Below are 20,057 nucleotides of genomic sequence, written 5' to 3' on the forward strand. Positions count from 1 at the left end.
ATTTGACAGTATTAGTTTTTACATGAATATTTTAAACTTAAATATAGAGTGATATAAAAATTAGATAAATAATTGATTTTGTCCTCGACATTTACTATTTCAAATGACGCATCGTTTAAGCCTTTAAGGAGTGTCATTTAATAATTAATACCCTATATTTCATTTTTTCGAAAAATAAAATGTCTGTGAAAAAGTTTTGGCAATCGAAATGCTAATAATCAGTTAATCAAAATCACATGCCGATTATGCAAAAATTACACATCAGTCAGTTACCAGTAAGGATCACCTACAATAAGTCCTCCTCCATATCCTAAGAGCATCCACGATAGAAATAGACCAGCCATAAGCCAACCACTCTCTCTCTGCCATGTCAGCAGCACTAAAAATCAACCTGCCACGTCAGCATTTACTCAAATAGGTCAGCCATAGGCCAGCCGCAATAAAAATAATTCAAAACAACTACATTTATGGAATTAAATTTACGATTAAATTACGGAATTAAATTTACGAGACATATACGGGAAAATTCATTAATTGCATTAAAAAAAAAGTACATTCATTTAAAAAAATAAATTACATAATAAAGAAAAAAACTATCGCCGTGCAGTCTTCCGTGCCCACAACTCTTCAATTATATCCTTTTGGAGTTGAATATGAGCATCCACTTGGCGCATGTCGGCATATTCCTGGAGGCGGCCGACTTCATCGAGAGGTACCCCATGTCGTACACTAGGGGTGGCCGTTCCGTGGCTTGGACCGGCTTCATCGTCATTGGCCCAACTAGTCAGTTGTACGCCTTCGTCTTCGACGATCATGTTGTGCATGATAATGCAGGCGTACATTATATCAACAGCGCATTTGACATCCCACAAACGCGTTGGACCCTTAATTGCCGTCCATCGAGACTGGAGCACACCAAATGCGCGCTCCACGTCCTTGCGCGCCGACTCCTGTCGTTCCGCAAAGTAAGCTTTCTTGTCATCCGCCGCGTGCCTAATCGTCTTCACAAAGACGGGCCACCTATGGTATATCTCATCCGCCAAGTAGTAGCCCATATCATGCCGGTTGCCGTTGGCCACAAATGAGACGGCTGGACCGATGCCCTGACACTTCTCGTTGAAGAGGGGCGACAAGTTGAGGACGTTGAGGTCGTTGTTCGACCCGACTACCCCAAAATACGCATGCCAGATCCACAGCCGGTAATCAGCTACGGTCTCGAGGATCGTCGTGGGATTCTTTCCCTTGTAGCCGGTCGTGTGGGCCCCTTTCCAGGCAGTTGGACAATTCTTCCACTCCCAATGCATACAATCTATGCTGCCTAACATCCCGGGGAACCCACGCTGCTCCCCGTGCATCTGCATCAGATTCTGACAATCTTGGGGGGTAGGGCTTCGAAGGTACTGCTCACCGAAAATTTGTCTCACCGATGTGGAGGTACTCATCCCACATGTATGCCGCGCCTCCGTAGGCCAACTGCCTGATTGTCGCCGTGCACTTTTGGATAGGGGTGTGGCCGGGTCTGCCAGCCGCATCGTGCCTGAAGCGGAAATAAAGATATCGACGCTCCAAAGCGTCAACGATACGCATAAACAACTCCCTGCGCATTCTAAAACGCCGCCTGAACATGGTTGCTGGAAACCGCGGGTCCGGAGCGAAGTAGTCGTCATATAGCCGCTGATGTGTAGCTACGTGATCTCGATCAATCACTGCTCGGTGGTGGACAACCGGTGGAGGGCGTGGTACCGTCTGCTGTTCGACCCTTCAACCGCTCTAGCTCGCGGTTCATGTAGGCCTCCATAACCTCGTTCATCTGCCGTTCGCACTCCTCAATATCCCCACCACTACCACCACCACTACCACCACTGCTACCACCCGTGTTACTCATCGCTCGATGTTGCTCTTGTACAGAAATTTAGAGAGAAAGAAAACTCGTTAAAATAAGTGGTGCAAATGAAAATGAAACTAAAATCGCGTATATATAGGTTCTCAAAAAATTAAAAAAAAAATGAAAATTGGCGCTGGCCGATCGGCACGCCACAATGGCGACCAGCGCATCGGCCAGCGCCCTCTAATCGGCTAGCCCACGCCGATTCTCGGCTGGCCGGTTGCAATGGTTCGGCTAGCCGACCGGCTAGCAACGCGAATCGGCTAGCCGCTATTGTGGATGCTCTAATACACACACAAGTATGTGTGATGGACCCCACCATCACTTATCATGTTTGTGTGCGTATTAGGTGATGAAGTAAGAATTGTGGTAAGTGATCCATTCCGGTCACTCAATCAACGTGTAAGTTCGGCTATCACATCATATTTCAATTGACAATTTTTTTTATAGGACAATTTATTCACAATTGAAACGATAATATTAAATGGTAATCACCTAAGAGTAGTAGTAGTAGTAGTATTCCAAGTAAACGTCCCAAACGAGGAAACAAACTAAATCAATAAGCTGCACTTATAAATCCATATATATCGATATATTTTTAATCCTTATAATTGTTGTATGTTCAATATTGCGTGCTTAAAAATGTATTTTTCCACAGTTGCCTAAAAGTATTAATAATTCAATTTATTTTTTTCAATGTAATTTCCGTATAATTTGCATAATTATATAGTGAAACATAGGATGCAAATGAAATGACCTTGAAAATTTTAGGTCCCAAACGCAATTACTGAGATTTCATTTCCCCCCTTTCTCTTGAACTAAATCGAGCTCTCTCTCTGCAGCCTGCACCTCAACCCTCGACAATGGCGGCAATCGGGAGAAGGAATGGATTAAAAATGGCCACGCACCTCATGAAAACCCTCACCGGATCTTCCAGAAGCCTCAGCGGCATCGTTAGCAGCGAAGTTGCCACCTCTCATACCCAAAAATGGATGCAGGTATCTGATTATACGTACGTTGGGGGAAATTCGTGTTATTTGTTTATTTACTTATGTATGATGAAAATTATCCAATTATTTTCGAGCTTCTGATCTTAATTAATCAAATGATCGCTTTAATTGACGCGGCGGCTTTGTCGATTTAGATTTGAAGATCTGTAATCACGCTTTTTTTCGTCGGTATTCGGTGTGATAGTTTTCAATTTCAACCTTTTATTATCAGGAAGTTGATAAAAAACGCCGGAATTGATATGCCTCTTTTGTCATAATTATTTTGGCAGTTCAATATTGTTTTCCAAAAAAAAGGGAAAGGTAAAAGTTAGAGAATTGTCCCTCTCCTTGAGTCGAGTGTAGAAAACCGAAAACACACCGCCTTCTCTCGCATGATGCATAATGTTGTGCAATCTGGTTTAATAGAAATCGTGAATGCTGTAAGCTATAGTGTCTGTTGCACTCCTGTTGATATTCTCGCGTATAGGCAGGGTGTCCGCAAACTAATGTATACTATTTCTTTATGCTTGTGCCTTCAATTTAGAAATCTAGCTTAGGAAATGCGAGGAGTGATAAGTTCGTTGGATTTTTCCATTTATTCCTTGTCTACGAACATACGAGGAGTGACGAGATCTTAAAGGGTACTGAATAAGAGGACAAAAAAAATGTTTCAGAGTATTGAGTAGTGTATTTGGCTGAGTAGGCTTTGATGTTTAAGATCACACTTGAGTTGGCCATTGATCTCTACACAAATTCCATGAATGGTCAGTATGCATGCTGTTTACCAAGCTACGAGGATATGGTTCCTTGTTGTATCTGCTTACAATAATAAGTTGTGATATGTGCCGTAGATGTATCATGCGGAGGGCTGATCTGTAATCATGTATTTTGTTTGTTGGTTTCCAGTGTTGTTGTATTCGACCTTTTGTTTTATCTATTACCCGGATGGATAGGAAGGTGATAGAGGACTCAAGAACTGATATGCCCCTTTTGTCATGATTATTTTGGCAGTTCAATATTGCCTTCCCAAAAATGGAAGGGGCGGGGCAGAGTGTGAATATTCTCTTCTTATTTACCTTTCTGGTCCTATATTTTTTTTATAGACCGAGTCTCAGTTACGGCTGCAGATGTTTCTGGCATAAAAACCGAGTGAAGGCGCCACGTGTGATACATAATGTTTTGCAATCTGGTTTAGTAGAAATAGTGAATAGTGTAAGCTATAGAGTGTCTATACCTGCACTCATGTTGATATTCTTGTGTATAGGCAGGATATCCACGGTCACGGAGTATTTCTTATGCTTGTGCTCTTCAATTTAAAAATATAGCTTAGGAAATACGAGGATCGATAAGTTCATTGGATTTTTCCATTTGTTCCTAGCTTAGGAAAATACGAGGAGTGAGTTGAATGACAAGATCCTTGAGGGTACTGAATAAGAGGAAAAAAAAGTGTTTGAATATTGAGTAGAGTATTTGGTTGAGTTTGCCATGATGATTAGCTAAGATCACACTTGAGTTGGCCATTGATCTTTACACAAATTGCATTAATGTGCAGTATGCATAGCAAGCTACAAGGAAATGGTTTCATAGTTCTGTCTGGCTAGCATACAAATATAAGTTTGTGTATGTGCTGTGCTGTAGATGTACATGGTCGCATACCTCCCTAAGTTGATAGATACTTACTTTTAGGTTATATCACTGAAATTATCTTTGAGGTTTCAACAAATTTGTCACTTATTTCTCCTGGTTCTATGTATCGCTTTGTTTTGAGTAGCATATTTGGTTGAGTAGGCCGTGATGATTATGATCACACTTGAGTTGGCCATTGATCTCTACACAAATGGCACGAATGGGCAGTATGAATTGCATTTGCCAATTACAAGAAATGCTTTCCTTTGTTCTATCTGGCTAGTGAACAATAATAAGTTGTGATATGTGCTGTAGATCTACGTGGTCGCATACCTCCCTAAGTTGATGGCTACTTACTTTTAGGTTATGTATTATTTGAGGTTTCAACAATTTTGTCACTTTTGCTCCTGGTTTCATGTACTACTGTTTTGTCCATATTTAGCATGTACTACATATCATCTCCCGGCTGAGCACTAATGCGGCCTCTTATTCTAATTATGGTTTTCGGATGCTGACCTAGGATACGAGTAAAAAGTCTCCAATGGAATTGATCAATGAAGTTCCACCAATCAAAGTAGAAGACAGGATTGCTGTTTGTGAAGGAGGTTTGTGACCATCTTTGCAGTTCCAAGTGTATTCTATGCACCCACATAATGCTATATTTTACTATGTGTCTCACCGTTTCGACTTCACTGCAGATAGTAACCCGGCACTGGGTCATCCGGTTGAGTTCATATGCCTTGACAAGGACGAGCCAGCTGTGTGCAAGTATTGTGGTCTGCGATATGTGCAAGACCATCATCACTAGACGACGTGTCTCATGTTGTGCTGTTTTATGGCCCTTCCTCCCGGTTGTTACAAGCTGTAATATTCAGATAACATGGTGTTTGGCATGGTTATTCTTTTTCCTTAAATAAGGATTGCCCATGTTTGGGGTATTGGCATTTGGCACCCTCTTTAACTCAGAATGATTTGACCAAAACGTTATATTCATCTAACATATTCTGCTCATCCACAACTATTTTCACATGAATATGTTCACCTCATATTGTGTTTGAAAGAAAAAATATCCTGTGTGTCACCAAAAATCATTCTATTATTGCTTTACCTTCAAAGTGAATTTTTATTTTTGGTGCAATTATTATATTCAATTCTGTAGAAGACATTCAGAACTAATAAAGCGGAAGACAAATTATCGATCATATTTTTTAATCTCAAAGTTGCTTTTTTTTTTTTCTTTAGGAAATTGGTGATGATTGTATTGTTTAGCTCTAAAACCATGATATACGAGATAAGTTATTGCAAAATATTCATTGGATCGAATAAAAAGACATTACTAATACAAAGAATTGATGTCTCTAAAAAAATTACATGTTACTTATTAGAATTAACATGAAAAAAGCAAGGAGGCAAAAAATGATACTCCAAATCTGAATTACATATTTGATGTGGTTGAAGTAGAATTTTTGGGCATTCGTAGTGTATCTAGGAAAAGAACAAACAGCATATATAAAAGCTTGGTAGTATCAGCCAAGGGGATGATGATTTCATAACTGTGCTGCTGCTGCTGCTGCTGCTGCTCATCATCCTATACGAGTAATTCCAATTCATTTTCATTCCCAATTGTATAACATATAGTATATCAATCTCACTCTTCTATATAATACTCTAGTGTCATCTACTGCAATGTTTTGATGACTTGTGGATTAATATGAAGAATAAAGATGTATGTTTGGACCAAAATTGAAATTCAACATTCATCCCAATTTTTGAAAAAGAAGATTTGAAAGGATAGATATATACTCTAATTCTAATTCAACAATCGAAATGAAAATGGTAGGAGTAGTAGTATTGAGATTGAGAATTGGGCGTAGGATGATGAGCACCCATTTCAGCCCCAACTCTATTTACTTCGCCGACGGTAATTACAATTGGAGAAAAGGAGATGTCGGAATATACCACTGCTCTACCCAGACTCTCTCCAATTTCTACTACCCCACCACCACTACTGCTGCAACTCTTATTTGGTTTACTCCTACTCCTACTCTTACTTGATTCTGTCTTTTTTTTTTATTCAATTTCGAATTTAATTACCATAATGTTTTTTCTTACTTGATTCTCTTTTATTTCATTTTCGAATCTAATTACCATAATGTTTTTTCAACGAATATACTAACACCTATTATTTCTTTTGCCAAATCTTGAATTTTGGTATCAAACTAGTGCATTTGAAGATGGTGGGATGGTTGCATCACAAAGGGGCTAAGCCACTTCACAGGTTTTGCTCAATCAAATTCCCAAAAAAATGCAATTTTTTTTTGGTCTCTTCTAAATTGTAAAACAGCTACTAATTCCTATTTCCTTTTTGACACATGAACACATCAGCCCTTTCTAAATTGTAAAGCAGCTAATTCCTATCTTTTTTGGCCCATGAAGTGATGAAGATATCAGCCCTTTATATTGAAAAAAAAGAAAAAAATGATTTTTTTTTGATATTATCTATGACCACATCTCGAGTTTTTCTAATATTTAAGTCCAATAAATCGAGGGTCCTCAAAGATGCTTCTCCCACATCTAATAGGTTGAAAATTCCAATCACAATAAAAGTAAATATAGGATATTTTTTTTCAAAATGAGATAAATAATAAAAAAAAATTAGCATTCTTGAATTTGGGGCAGACATCCTCCATTACTCAATGCCTGATGTAATTATATTGTTGCCCAATTTTACTCCTATATTATTTTTGCCTTTTTTCCCAATTTTATGGCATGGAATGTTATAGAGTTGGAATATGTTATATAATCGGTGGTGAAATATTTTTTATTCCTATATGTTATATTCATCCAACTGAACATCCACAACTATTCCTATTTCCACTTGAACGATTGTATAAAACCTCATTCCTTTGTTTACCAAAAATCATTCTATTATTGATTTACCTTCAAAGTGAATTTTTTATTATGGTGCAATTGTTATATTCAAATCTACATAAAACGGAAGATAAATGTCTCGCTCCAATTCAAAAAATTTGAATATGCTTTCGACCAGTGCCTTTTTTTTAGGAACTAGTGTTAACCCACGTGCGATGCACGAAGGAATATTTTTTTGTCATACGATTTTAAATTGTTAATCGATTAATTAAAATAAGAAACAATATAATTATATAAGATTTAAATAGAAAAATATACTACTATATAGCATATAATAAAAATTCAATAAATATATACTCCTCAATTCATTTTACACCTAAACGACATTAAATTAAACAAATTTAAAATAGAATTAAGACAAACACAATTATTTGGACAATGATAAAGAGACTATATTAAGTGTTGACAATTTTTGAAAAATATGTTTAAAACAATCCTTCATATTTCTCTACTAAAATAATAAATTGTGTAAAGATGAAGATAAATATTATGTATGTTTGAGTTAAGGATGTTACAATTCTTCCCTATCTAAGAACCGTAAGAAATATTGGAATAAAATTCTGGAACCAAAGAAAAAAACCAAAATAAATGAGATGGAAATTACAATAAAAATTAGTCAAGAAAAACCCTCTTTCCCGCAAGACAAATTACATCACGGTTAGTGCTCTCGAATTGACGTATTTTCCTCAAAGATGAAACGACTTCCTCCTAACGTATATAACATCTCAAACCTGCTAGGCACCTATAAACTTGATGGGGCTCCAAAATCGAGCAAAACAGTGTTCCTACAATGTGCAATATATTGTTGAGAGCTTGAGAGAGAATGAAGAATGTTTTGTTAGTGTGTATTTCATCCACAACTCTATGCCTTTTATAGGTACAAAATTAGTACATGAGAGATCATGGAATTAAAACATCATAAATTATAAAATCAAGACAATATAGGTTACAAAATTTGTTAAAGGCTCATTATTCTATTTAAATATTTGTAACCACCAATGAGTCATTGTAGTGCTTTAAGAATGAATCAAATGCTCATATAAATATCTAAATAAATATTTATGAGAGTTACTTAAAATATTCAAATTGGTCCAAATCTTATAAATATTTTAGAATAAGGACAAAACATATAAATATTTCAAAACAAATGCCAAAACTCGCCTTTTATATATGTGTAGATTTGGTGATGATTGTATTGTTTTAATTCTAAAAAATTAACTAGAAAAGAAAACTCAAAAATTTAAAATCACTACATAAAGTGATAACTTATTGCAAAATATTCATTGGATCGAATAAATAGACATTACTAATACAAAGAAATAAAGAATTGATGTCTCCAAAAAAATTACATGATGAAAAACTGTTTCCTTATTATAAATAAACATGGAAAAAAGGTAACAAACGCGAGGCAATAAATGATACATCTAAATTGCATATTTCATGTGGTTGAATATATGTAATTATAATTATTAAGAGGTATGAGCAAGCTTGGCTCTCAAATCCTTCCTCAATATTTTACCAGATGCTGACTTTGGAATCGAAGGAACAAAGTACACTTTGTGTAGTCTCTTATAAAACACAACCTGATCATCAAAAAAAGATTAAATAAATAAATAAATTAGTTTGTGACATATACAAGAAGTGCAATAAAAACAGTGGTTCAAACAACATTTAATTAGAAATATTATTTCCCAGGGTTTTACATTCTTTATACCATATGCCGACTTTTGGTTAATTTTTTGTCAATGCCATAACTTTTAAATTCGGCAAATTAAATAATAAATTTTGCTACTATAATTCTCAATTGCCCCGTCCCATGAGACTAGTTTTTCAGTAAAATTGGTGATGACGTAAAAGCTGGATTTTCCGATGTGGGCAAAACGCTGGTTGTTCAAAAAATTTGACATCTAGGTAATCTTAAAATGACGTTCTTTCCATTATTTCAAACAATTTCAGAGGTTATTTTCTTAATTTGATTAACGTATGAAATTTAGCTTTCGAATCGAGGTTAGCATCTTTGATTCGCGACCATGGTTCGTAATTCATGAAGGCGAATCTAGGTTCGAAGTTCGAACTCTAGCAAAATTTGGTATTCACGATTTGGAACAATTGCGAACTATAGTAATGTTATAATGTAATTCCCTTTGTTTGAAAGTTGCAATATTGACCGAAAGTCGACCAAAATTTATACTCCCTCCGTCCCGGATAATTCGGGTCACTTTGACCGAGCACGGGTTTTAAGAATTGTAATGAAAAGTGGGTTGAAAAAGTTAGTGGAATATGGGTCCTACCTTTATATATTAGTTTTATAATAAAATGTGAGTAGGAATGAGTTAGTGGAATATGAGGTCCAATATCAAAAATGGTAAAAGTGAAGTGGGACAAATTATGTGGGACGGACTGAAATAGAAAACTGGGACGAATTATTTGGGACGGAGGGAGTACTAGTTAATATAGCAATTGACCCTTTATAGTGTAGTATTGTACCTGTTTGGAGATGAACTCTTTGACAGATTCTTCAGTAAGTCCGGATCCATTTGATAGAACTACAAAAGCCACAGGAACTTCACCAGCAACTTCATCTTTTTGCCTATTACATAAATGTATAATTTAAAAAAAGGTTATTAATTACATATTTTTTTAATAATGAATAATTAAGTTCAAAAGAATGTAAATGTATAATTTTTGTGATGACTTACGATACAACTGCAGCATCAGAAATTTGGGTATGGGATATGAGAAGAGCCTCGAGCTCAGCAGGTGGCACCTGCTCTCGTCGTAAAAGACATTCACATAAGATACGTAACAAAATATTTCCTTGAGAGGTACATTGACTAAAATAAATGTATGTTACCTGAAAGCCTTTGAATTTGATGAGTTCCTTCACCCTATCTACGATGAACACGTCGTCGTCATCATCCACGTACCCTATGTCGCCCGTGTGGAGCCAACCATCCACGTCTATAGTTCTAGCAGTTGCCTCCGGATCATTCAAATACCCTATTTCACATGATTGCACATCAACATGAAAATACATCAAGTCAATAACATTTATAGTTATTGTCAATTTGTCGTCATTGTTGTTATTGCTCTAAAATGAGAGATCCAAGTGTGTATCGAAATAGCTCTGAATAAGAAAAGTCATGTCTTTGAAATAATAAATGTCTAAGTTCGAAACCTTTTGATCTACAATTAAATTGTCATGTACATGGTTAAAACATGTTGATTTGAACGAATAAATTTATTTGCAATTTGGATTTTGCATTCTTTTTACTAGATTTTCACCTTTATTTATCGATAAACTCTGATTCTCATTCAATTTGAATTGTTTTTGTTAGTATATAGAGTATAAAAATATAAGTATATTAATTTATATAGTGGTACTAGAAACATTAATAAATTTATTTTTTACAAATTAAAGGTCTCAATTGTACAAGTAATGTAGTTAAGACTAAAGTACCTTTCATGATTTGAGGTCCACGGATGCAAATTTCACCGGGTTTGTTGCGGGGGAGGGAGCAGCCGGTGTCAGGGTCGACGATTTTGAGCTCGGCGTTGCGGACCACGTTGCCGCAAGAGCCGGACTTGGTTGGCAGTGGAAGCTTCGCGAAGGCCGGGCACATGGATAACACCGGCCCAGCCTCAGTCATGCCATAGCCCTAATAATCATAAACCAACATCAATTTAACACACATTAATTAGATGAATAGTAAAATTGCTTTTTTGGCTATTTAGACCGTTGGCATAATGCAAACTGTTTATATACTCACATATCGTTACGTTAAATAGTTGTACTCCAACCTTAAATAATTAAATTAATCTTTGTCGGGCCCACAAATTAAGCAATACTTAAATAAATGAAATAATTAAGCAAATTAATCGGATATTTTTGAAAATTACGAATCAACCTGAATTTATCAAATTTAATTTTTATGACAATTTGCTTTTTAAAATTTTTGGAGCATGATTAACGAACTTAAATTTCATAGTCTTTAGGCTTGACTATTTTTAATAGTGTTCAATTAGGAGTATTTTATAATTGCAAGTTGACAAAGTAACACTTCTACATGAGCAATATTAAGAGAGCATTCATTTCCACCACCTCCACTTCCCACGTACCAAGTCAATTTCTTTAAAAGCACACTTCCAAAAATTATAAAAGAATACTACCCCCATCTCCCAAATTTTAACACACTTTGACCTGGCATGGGTTTTAAGAAATGTAATGGAAAGTGAGTTGAAAAAGTTGGTGGAATATGGGTCCTACTTTTAAAATACTAAGTACTAATTTTATAATGTGATTAGGAATGAGTTAGTTGAATATGGGATCCACTACCAAAAATAGTAAAAAGTGAAGTGCGTTAAATTTTCAGGGACGGATCGAAATAATAAACTGTGTCAAAATTTGAGGGGACGGGAGAGATAGTAGTATAATATAACAATCAAATCAATTCATATAGTATTTCTTGTCATCTAAGTCTTGTACTATTTGAAAATGAAAGCAATTGCATTATATATATATGCCCACATAAAGCCAGCAAAGGAGTGAAAAGCACTTATATGACATTATCTGTTATACTACTCCCAGAATATTCAAATTTTAAAAATATTACAATAGGACCTTATTTCCTAATAAATAAAGTACAATTTTTATTTTCACATTAGAATAATGATAATTTTTAATATGATCGTAATTTTAAAAGAATAAATCGGTAGTTATCGTAATTCACGTGAAAAGAGAGATGCATACGGCATACCTGTCCAAGCACCGCCTGCGGCAGACGGCTGAGCAGCGCCGCTTCCAGCTCCTTCCCCAGCGGCGCTCCCCCCGAATGAACCATCCTAATCGAGCTCAAATCGAATCCATCCACCATCGGATTCTTCGCCAGCGCCAGCACAAGCGGCGGCACCACCGCCGCCACCGAGACGCGGTGCCGCTGAATCAGCTCGAGCAGAGCTCCGATCTCAAACTTCTGCATCAGCAAAATCGCCGCGCCGGATCTCAGCGAGCACAGCAGCACCGAATTCAACGAGAAGATGTGGAACAGCGGCAGCACGCACAGAACGACGTCGTCCGATTTCAAGTACAAATTAGGATTCTCGCCGTCGACCTGCTGCGCGACGCTCGAGATCAAGCTCCGATGCGTCAAAACCACCCCCTTAGGCAGCCCCGTGGTTCCTGAAGAGAACGGAAGCGCAACGGCGTCGTTCGGATCGATCTTCACCTCCGGCAAATTCGCCTCATCCGCCGCCATCAGATCGGAGAAGCTCAGGCAATCCTCAATCGGCGAATCGATCGTGACGACGGAGAAATCCTTCCCGAAAACAATCGATTCGTCGCCGGTGTCTCGGAGCTTACCGACGTACGACGATTGAGTGACGATCATCTTCGATCGCGACGCCTTGAACTGCTTGTAGATCTCGCCGGAGGTGCAGAACGGATTCGCGGTGGTGGTGGCGGCGCCGATCATCGACGCCGCCATGAACGTGAAGACGAACTCGGCGCAGTTCTGCAGGAGCGACATCACCACGTCGCCTTTCCTAATTCCGGCTGCGGAGAGGCCGGCGGCGACCTTCCGGCAGATGAAGTGCGTTTGGGCGAAGGTGTAGGATTTTCCGTCGCCGGCGCCGGCGATGAGGCAGGGGCGATCTGGATACTGAGAGGAGCGCTGGAAGCAGTAGGTGTGGAGAGGAATGTCGTTGGAGATCGGAATGGCAGGGAGTTTGGAGACGAAGATGTGAGTTTCCTCGGCTGATTGCTGTTGCGGCGGCGCGTGAGATGAAATCTCTGGATTCTGAGCTTCGCTCGCTGCAACCTTCAACATTGTTGATCGATTTCGAAAGAGAGAAACAGAGAAGTGGCGGTTTCTTACTTTCTTTTGAAGGAGGGAAAATTGAGAGTATATATACGAGAGGAAGGGGTATTTTGGGTAGTTCAGAATTATGATTCAAGAGCAAGAGCTGACACGGCGCAATTCGTCGCCATTCGATTCAACTACTCTTCTTCAGTAATGTCTATTTTCCAATTTTTTTCGATAAACAATAAAGTTTGGATAAAAGAAATCGACAATAATTTTGGATTAGAATTTGATGTAATCAATAAATAATTTTTGCCAATGATTCAATGGATTTAAATAAATTGATGAGAGTAAGCATTAAATAGAATATTGGTTGAATTAAGAGGCTTTAATGATTTACCTTCTTAAGTGGGGGTGCACTTCATATAAGATGTTGTACTTGTACAATTATTACACAAGTACACAACCATATAGATAGTAGTACCATTTATCATGAGTGTGTGGTTCGAAACCCGTAGTTATTAATCCTGGATAAGCATATTGATATTGATATATACTTACTTATTTCCACAAAAATAAACATTTTTAGTTGGACATAAGTTTTAATACACATTGATAAAGTAAGAGAAAGTAAAAACAAAAGGTAATTAAAGTATTGTTAGTGAAGAATGAGTTTCATGTCTTGTGAGATGGACTAAAAAATAAATAGTGCATACACAGAGTATCAAATAAGAAAATTCATCACAAAATAATTTGTTACTGTATATCATATCAGTTGACCTCCACAAGCAATTTGGGACATCAAAGTTTGTAGCATCGACCCTCCATTATTTGTTACATCTTCGTTGGGCAAGTTTTTTTGTCAGACCATCACTCCCAAGTCAGCTATGAAATGACCCATTATTCATAGCCATGTTGGTTTTAGTTGTCTTCTACATACCATTAGCCCAAATAGCTAGGCTCTCAATAGAGCATTAATGTTGTAAATCAAACAAAAGAACAAATCTAAAAAAGTTAGTCATATACTCGGATAGGAGAGAGCTTATTTATTCTATAAACCCCATACAAGTTGTCATTCACAATAGAAGTGAAAAACATTAGAGTTCGTAACATTTAGAATAGGTAAAACCATAATCATCCTGACAAGTAAAGTCATGCATCTGGCAGTTCTAAACAGATAATTGGCAATTTCAATTTCGATTCAAAATCAATGGTTTAAGGCCGTTTTCAACAATTTTCCTCAATTTCACCATTTTTTCCAACTCTGAATCTTAATTGGTGGTTAAATGTCGTTTAAGGTTTCAATTTTTCGGAATTGGGACCAGACCGACAAAATCCGGCATGTCAGTTAAAATACACCCTACGATGTCGTCGGTTACAATTTTTTTTAAAAAAATCAATCTGATTTTAAACCAAATCGGCGGTTTCAAATTAACGATAAGAAGGAACCACACAAGAATCAGGTCTAACATCAACCACAATTTCTTGCTTATAGAAAGAGAAGTACTAATATGAAGTAGTTGATCTGTCTAAAGAAAACGTACTAGTATAATTTTGTATTGTTATAGTATTTGATTTTAGATTCTTTTCGGGAATATTGTGTGTGAGATGTTGTAATCATTGGCATCACTTTTAGCATGGATCACGTTGGATATTCACTGTTAAAATCATGAACACATGAGCATGATTTGGTGGACACCAAATAATATTTAGGAATAAATTACCGAAAAGTCACAAAATTTAGTCTTGATTGATTGCAATTCTAAAGAATATCCAATTAGACTAACTTTGTTATTTTTTCTCAATTTGCCTATTTATTTGTATATGGAAAAAATTATGTATGACGAAGAAGTCAAAATCAATAGCAAGTTTTTTGCAAAAACGCATTAATTTTTAGTATGGAAATACAGAATAGCCCGTATATGATTTGGCTAAAGTATATACTATCACATAAAATTGTGAAAACGTTAAAATATGATATAATTATTTATTCTAAAATTTGTAGGATTGACTAGAATTTGACTAAATTTATTATCAGTGTTTTTTTTTTATAATGTATAGTAAATTTTTCATCATATTGTATAACTCAAATCCTGAAACGTTGAAGTAAATATCTAAAACAAATTCTGTGCCCATACCTAATTAAATACACTGTGGAATTGTGGATGTTCTTATCATGCATTGAATTCTACCCGAGATGGTTGAGCCTATAATTCTACGTTTATATACATGCATATAATGTCTATAGGATATTTGTCTCCTAAATTCCCTTTCGACGAGAATATAGAATCAATTTCGATTATTGGATTGAAAAATAGATGATTTAACTTTATTTATGTCATCATTAGTTACCACTAGATAAGTTCGAGATTATATTAATTTATATATGTCTATAGGATCTTTGTCTCCTAATTCCCTTACGAGAATATGTAAACGACTGATAATTACTAGAATAAAATAGCTAAATAATATTATATTTACAAAAAAATAATCATGTGTATCGATAATAATGTGATTTTGTAGTTTTATTGTTCTTGATAATTCTTTTTACTGAGTACTCGTGTCCCGTTGCAACGCCCAACTCACTAATTAAATTGCAAGGCATTTTTATCACCTCTTCTAACTTCCTTCCTACATTTTTTTTTGTTGTAATATAAATAAAATCACATTATTATCGATACACATGATTATTTTTTTGTAAATATAATACTCCTTTTATTTAACTATTTTATTCTAGTAATTATCAATCGTTTAAAATATAAAATTTAAAATTTTAATGAGAAACACTAAAGCACAATATAAATATTTGTGGCGTAGGAGTGATCATAAACGTATAAATTACAGCTAGCTATAGTTAATCGAAAATGATGTTGTCTCCCATTCTCTGCCACTTCTTTTCCACTTATCAAATTAAATTTTAAATATGATCGAAAAATAATAATTTTTCACATCCCTCTCCATTAAAAATTTCATTTGCTTTTGCATATGTTTCTAATGAAGAGTCTTGGTACTATTTTTTATGTTTTTAAAAGCAAACAAAAATACACATTCCTCAATCAAAGATTTATGCATCGGTTTAAGATATATAGAAGCGGACAAAAAAATAGCAATATTAGTATGGGTTAAGTTTTCGAAATTTTAAATTATCGATTTTTAAAAATCCTTATTTAAATGATATAATAGTTGTGGCCCATATCAGAAAAATAATTCGTGCCCATTCGTAATTAATTTCACGTGGTAGGTCGTATAATGCATTGAATTCTATCACGATCAGTGAGATTTTAATTTTATACGAAAAAGGTATTTAGACAACAATTAGAACAAATTTATGTGTGGTGATATTGATATCTCGTAATATTCCGACCATTGAGCCAATTTAGACCTTTAGATTAACACATAGGTAGTCTAAATCTATGATCTATTCGAATGTAGTTACGTACAATACAAGTATGTTTAAAGATAAAATTGAAAAATTCACAATTTTATTAAATTCCAGATATAATTGAATAAGGCTACTTTTCAAATTAACGTTTGAGTGGGCTCAAAAACAGGTATAGAATAGAAATTAATAATTGCAAACACAGCGTGGGAATGGAAAGGTTTATTTAATTAATTGAAGAATTATTTCTATGTTTGATTACAAAATAAAATTTGACATCTATCTATCTATCCTAATCTAAAATGCAAGTTGGATGAAAAGACTTTAATGTCCTTTTTAGAGGAAAAAATGGGAAAGATGGAGTGTTTTTTTATTTCTTTATTTGATTTTGAGTCTTCCAAAATATTTTTAGACATGAAAATAATTAATTGATTAATTAATTTTCGAAGGCAAAAATAATTGGACAAATAATGATCCAATAAAATGCTAGCTTCTTGAAGAAGTTTTGAAACACATTTTTAAATAGTGCATTGCCATTAATTTTTTTTATATAATTATGTTATTAAATTTATATATTAATTAGCCTCATATTTGGAATAAAATTGGAATTGTGCTAGAGAGTTTAGTTTGTCTTCCATTTATTTAGGTTAAAATTGAGATTTAATACTTTATTGCAATATTTTTTCTTCGAATTAATTCACAAGTTAAACGACAATACAAATATGTAATGTTTATCATTTTCATCCTATATTTACTTAATTAAAGTTTTTAATTTTTATATTTTAATTTGCCTCAAATAATTAAATAATACTATTAAGTTTATAGATTAAATTATGAAATAAGATGAAAATATATATAATTAAAATTAACTTTTAAAGTTTGTATAACTTCTTAATATAAAGAGTAGTGTAAATTGTCACATTATTCAAAACAAACAAGATGCATAAAATATTATCATTATATTAAGTGATAATTTACTTTTTATACGTAACAACAAATTTAATCCGGAAACTAAAAGCAATTTTTGAATGAAAGAAAAAACTAAAAAAAAAAAACTAGAAAAATTCAATAGACCTTCGAAACCTGGCTGGAGCCATCAAGAAGAAAATCTGCCACCACCACCACCGACTTCGACTTCCTACAATAACTAGGATATTTGCACTTGACACTAGCTTTACTAGCTATAAAGCTAGTGGTCAACTCAACTCTCACCTTCATCGTTGACCCTTGGGCAATATTTCGCCGCGCATTATCCCACGACGGCCCACTAGGCACCACCACTGCCTCCCGATAGGCCCTCTTCTTCTTGCCTAGGGTGAATCCAGGGACGACGCTGTAGCCGAGGATGGAAAAATTTTGGCATGAGGCACAATACAAAGTAATATTGACATTGTCGAAACAGAGAGAGGGGCTTATAAAGTCTACATTTTTCTTGAATTTGAGGTCCATCACAATAAAAGTGTTAGGGTTCGAAGAGTTCGTGGAATCTTCTCGAACGTACAATTGTTATACGTAAACATGCGGAGGCATTACGAAGAAGAATGAAAAATATATCAAAATTCCCCACATTAATATAATAATCCAGCTTAAGAACATATCCCATTGGTATTTTTCCTTTTCAGTCATCTTTAGACAAAGTTGTGCTCAAAATATATACGAATATACGAAGAAAACACCACTTTATGAGAAACTAAGGGCTATTTGTAGGCGCATAATTCTTTTATCCTATTTGGAAAATTATTTCGAGTTATACAAATAAAAAGATAGTACTAATTACAAACGAAAGATATGTTTTATTGTTGCACATATTAATTTACTATATTTTATTTAACTTCTTTATACATATAAGTTAAATATTGATATATTATGTGACAGATTCTATCCTATATAAAATTTAAATCCAAATATAGCTGAACTTTTTCTACTTTTATTATTATAATTCTGTAGTTTCTTTAACACGCTAAGAAACGGTTATAGATGTATTTGGATAATTTTTTTTAAGGTAAATTGCCTGAAAATCATTTATTTTTTATTATTCTCTAGTACTTAATTTATCGCTCTTACTGGTTTTAATTTAAATCGCTTTTATTATTAATTAGATATATTGTTTATTTAATAAGTTATCCTTTACTATATTTAAATCTTGAAAAAACTTGAATCTTAATATTTAAATATATCAAATTAAATCTCCATGATTATGATTCATATGTAATAATTCATATCTAATACTTATACTCCCAATCTACACGTCAAATTTTTTGACTCCCCTTCCACGTAAATTTTTTTCTAATTTTCTTTGTCTTCTTTTATCTCTATCCTACCAAAGTAGGAGTATCAAACATTTATTTTCTTTTTCTTCTTTTATCTCTATCCTATCTCATTAAATATTGCCGGTGTTTCATACTCTTCAATCTTTTTTGCAACTATCTCTCCCGATTCAATGCTTTGTTACATTTGAGGTGGTCCAAAAAAATTAGGCAAGCTCAACAACCAATCTCAATGAATAGTCCAAAAAGATCAATTGTTAAGATCCAAGTCTATGCCCCCAAAGACCAATTGTTAGGATAATTAACATTTGGTCCCTGCCGCCCATATATCTTAGTCCATGATGATTATCACACGTAATAATTCATCTTATTAAATACCTCGTTAATAAGATTATTATTTTCATTATGAGATAATTAACATTTGGTAATTAATCCATTAGTTTTTCTCATGATTCATTTTTCGCTTTATTTTGACTTACTTTAATCCATTTATTTATCACTCATTCGGAACTGGATTTGAGAAAATGAATATATCATGGACATGTAATCCGAACGTAGATCAATGCTATAATACTTAATTTCATAAAATTAAACGTTTTGTCACATTTATTATTGTTCAAAGTTTCTGACCAAATACGATTCCAACTATAAATTGCACTCCTACCAAATAAGTTTAATAATACTACTCCTTGTCTCCTTCCGTTTCTTCATAGTTGAGTCATTTCCATATATGGTAACTTTTTTCTCTTTCTTACGTTACCCTCTCTTACTTTATTCTCTCTACTTTATTCGCTTTACACTTTATTGTCCCTACCTTTTTCCTCTCTCTTACTTTTTTATCTATTTATTTAACACATCCAACATTCATTTCTAAAACTCCGTGCCGAAAAGTTCCGCCTCAACTATGAAGAAACGGAGGGAGTACCTCGTTTCATTTTTACAGTGATATATTATATTCCCTCCGTCTCATGCTACTTGCATATTTCATATTCGTACTGTCCCAAACTATTTGCACTATTTCTATTTTAGATAAAAATTATGGTATTTAATTAAGATATTAGAATTAGTTTGTGTTTTCTTTTTCAAGTGTTGCCTTATTGCACTTAAAATTTTTATTTAATTACACTAATTACTTATGTCCCATTTACGTTGTCAAAGTGGTAAGTGCGAATAGCATGGGAG

The 20,057-nt window shown here is 34.7% G+C and overlaps 2 protein-coding genes across 2 annotated transcripts; one reads left to right on the top strand and one right to left on the bottom strand.

Annotated features, from left to right (window-relative positions):
• The first annotated feature begins 2,639 nt into the window (after positions 1 to 2,639).
• LOC125211575 (NADH dehydrogenase [ubiquinone] iron-sulfur protein 6, mitochondrial-like) lies at positions 2,640 to 5,511 on the top strand. The gene is made up of 3 exons (XM_048111433.2): positions 2,640 to 2,883; positions 5,021 to 5,105; positions 5,199 to 5,511. The coding sequence occupies exons 1-3, from the start codon at positions 2,749 to 2,751 to the stop codon at positions 5,306 to 5,308; spliced, it is 330 nt and encodes a 109-aa protein (XP_047967390.1). The 5' UTR covers positions 2,640 to 2,748; the 3' UTR covers positions 5,309 to 5,511.
• A 3,186-nt stretch (positions 5,512 to 8,697) lies between these two features.
• On the bottom strand, positions 8,698 to 13,441 carry LOC125214015 (4-coumarate--CoA ligase 2-like). The gene is made up of 6 exons (XM_048114846.2): positions 12,189 to 13,441; positions 10,892 to 11,090; positions 10,286 to 10,431; positions 10,131 to 10,198; positions 9,919 to 10,021; positions 8,698 to 9,014 (listed from the first exon to the last, which is right to left on the bottom strand). Exons 1-6 carry the CDS (start codon positions 13,254 to 13,256, stop codon positions 8,901 to 8,903), a joined length of 1,698 nt encoding a protein of 565 aa, XP_047970803.1. The 5' UTR covers positions 13,257 to 13,441; the 3' UTR covers positions 8,698 to 8,900.
• Between the last annotated feature and the right edge of the window lie 6,616 nt (positions 13,442 to 20,057).

Source organism: Salvia hispanica, chromosome 3, assembly GCF_029641045.1.
Source record: "Salvia hispanica isolate PSC_SH4W2 chromosome 3, Shi_PSC_v1, whole genome shotgun sequence".
NCBI classification, from domain to species: Eukaryota; Viridiplantae; Streptophyta; class Magnoliopsida; order Lamiales; family Lamiaceae; genus Salvia; species Salvia hispanica.

Coding starts and splice junctions, on each gene's coding strand:
- LOC125211575 (XM_048111433.2), top strand. CDS start 2,749: ATGGCGGCAATCGGGAGAAGGAATGGATTAAAAATGGCCACGCACCTC. Junction 2,884..5,020: donor ATACCCAAAAATGGATGCAG/GTATCTGATTAT, acceptor ATGCTGACCTAG/GATACGAGTAAAAAGTCTCC. Junction 5,106..5,198: donor GATTGCTGTTTGTGAAGGAG/GTTTGTGACCAT, acceptor ACTTCACTGCAG/ATAGTAACCCGGCACTGGGT.
- LOC125214015 (XM_048114846.2), bottom strand. CDS start 13,256: ATGTTGAAGGTTGCAGCGAGCGAAGCTCAGAATCCAGAGATTTCATCT. Junction 10,199..10,285: donor TCAAATTCAAAGGCTTTCAG/GTAACATACATT, acceptor CGACGAGAGCAG/GTGCCACCTGCTGAGCTCGA. Junction 9,015..9,918: donor AAGAGTTCATCTCCAAACAG/GTACAATACTAC, acceptor TTTGATGATCAG/GTTGTGTTTTATAAGAGACT.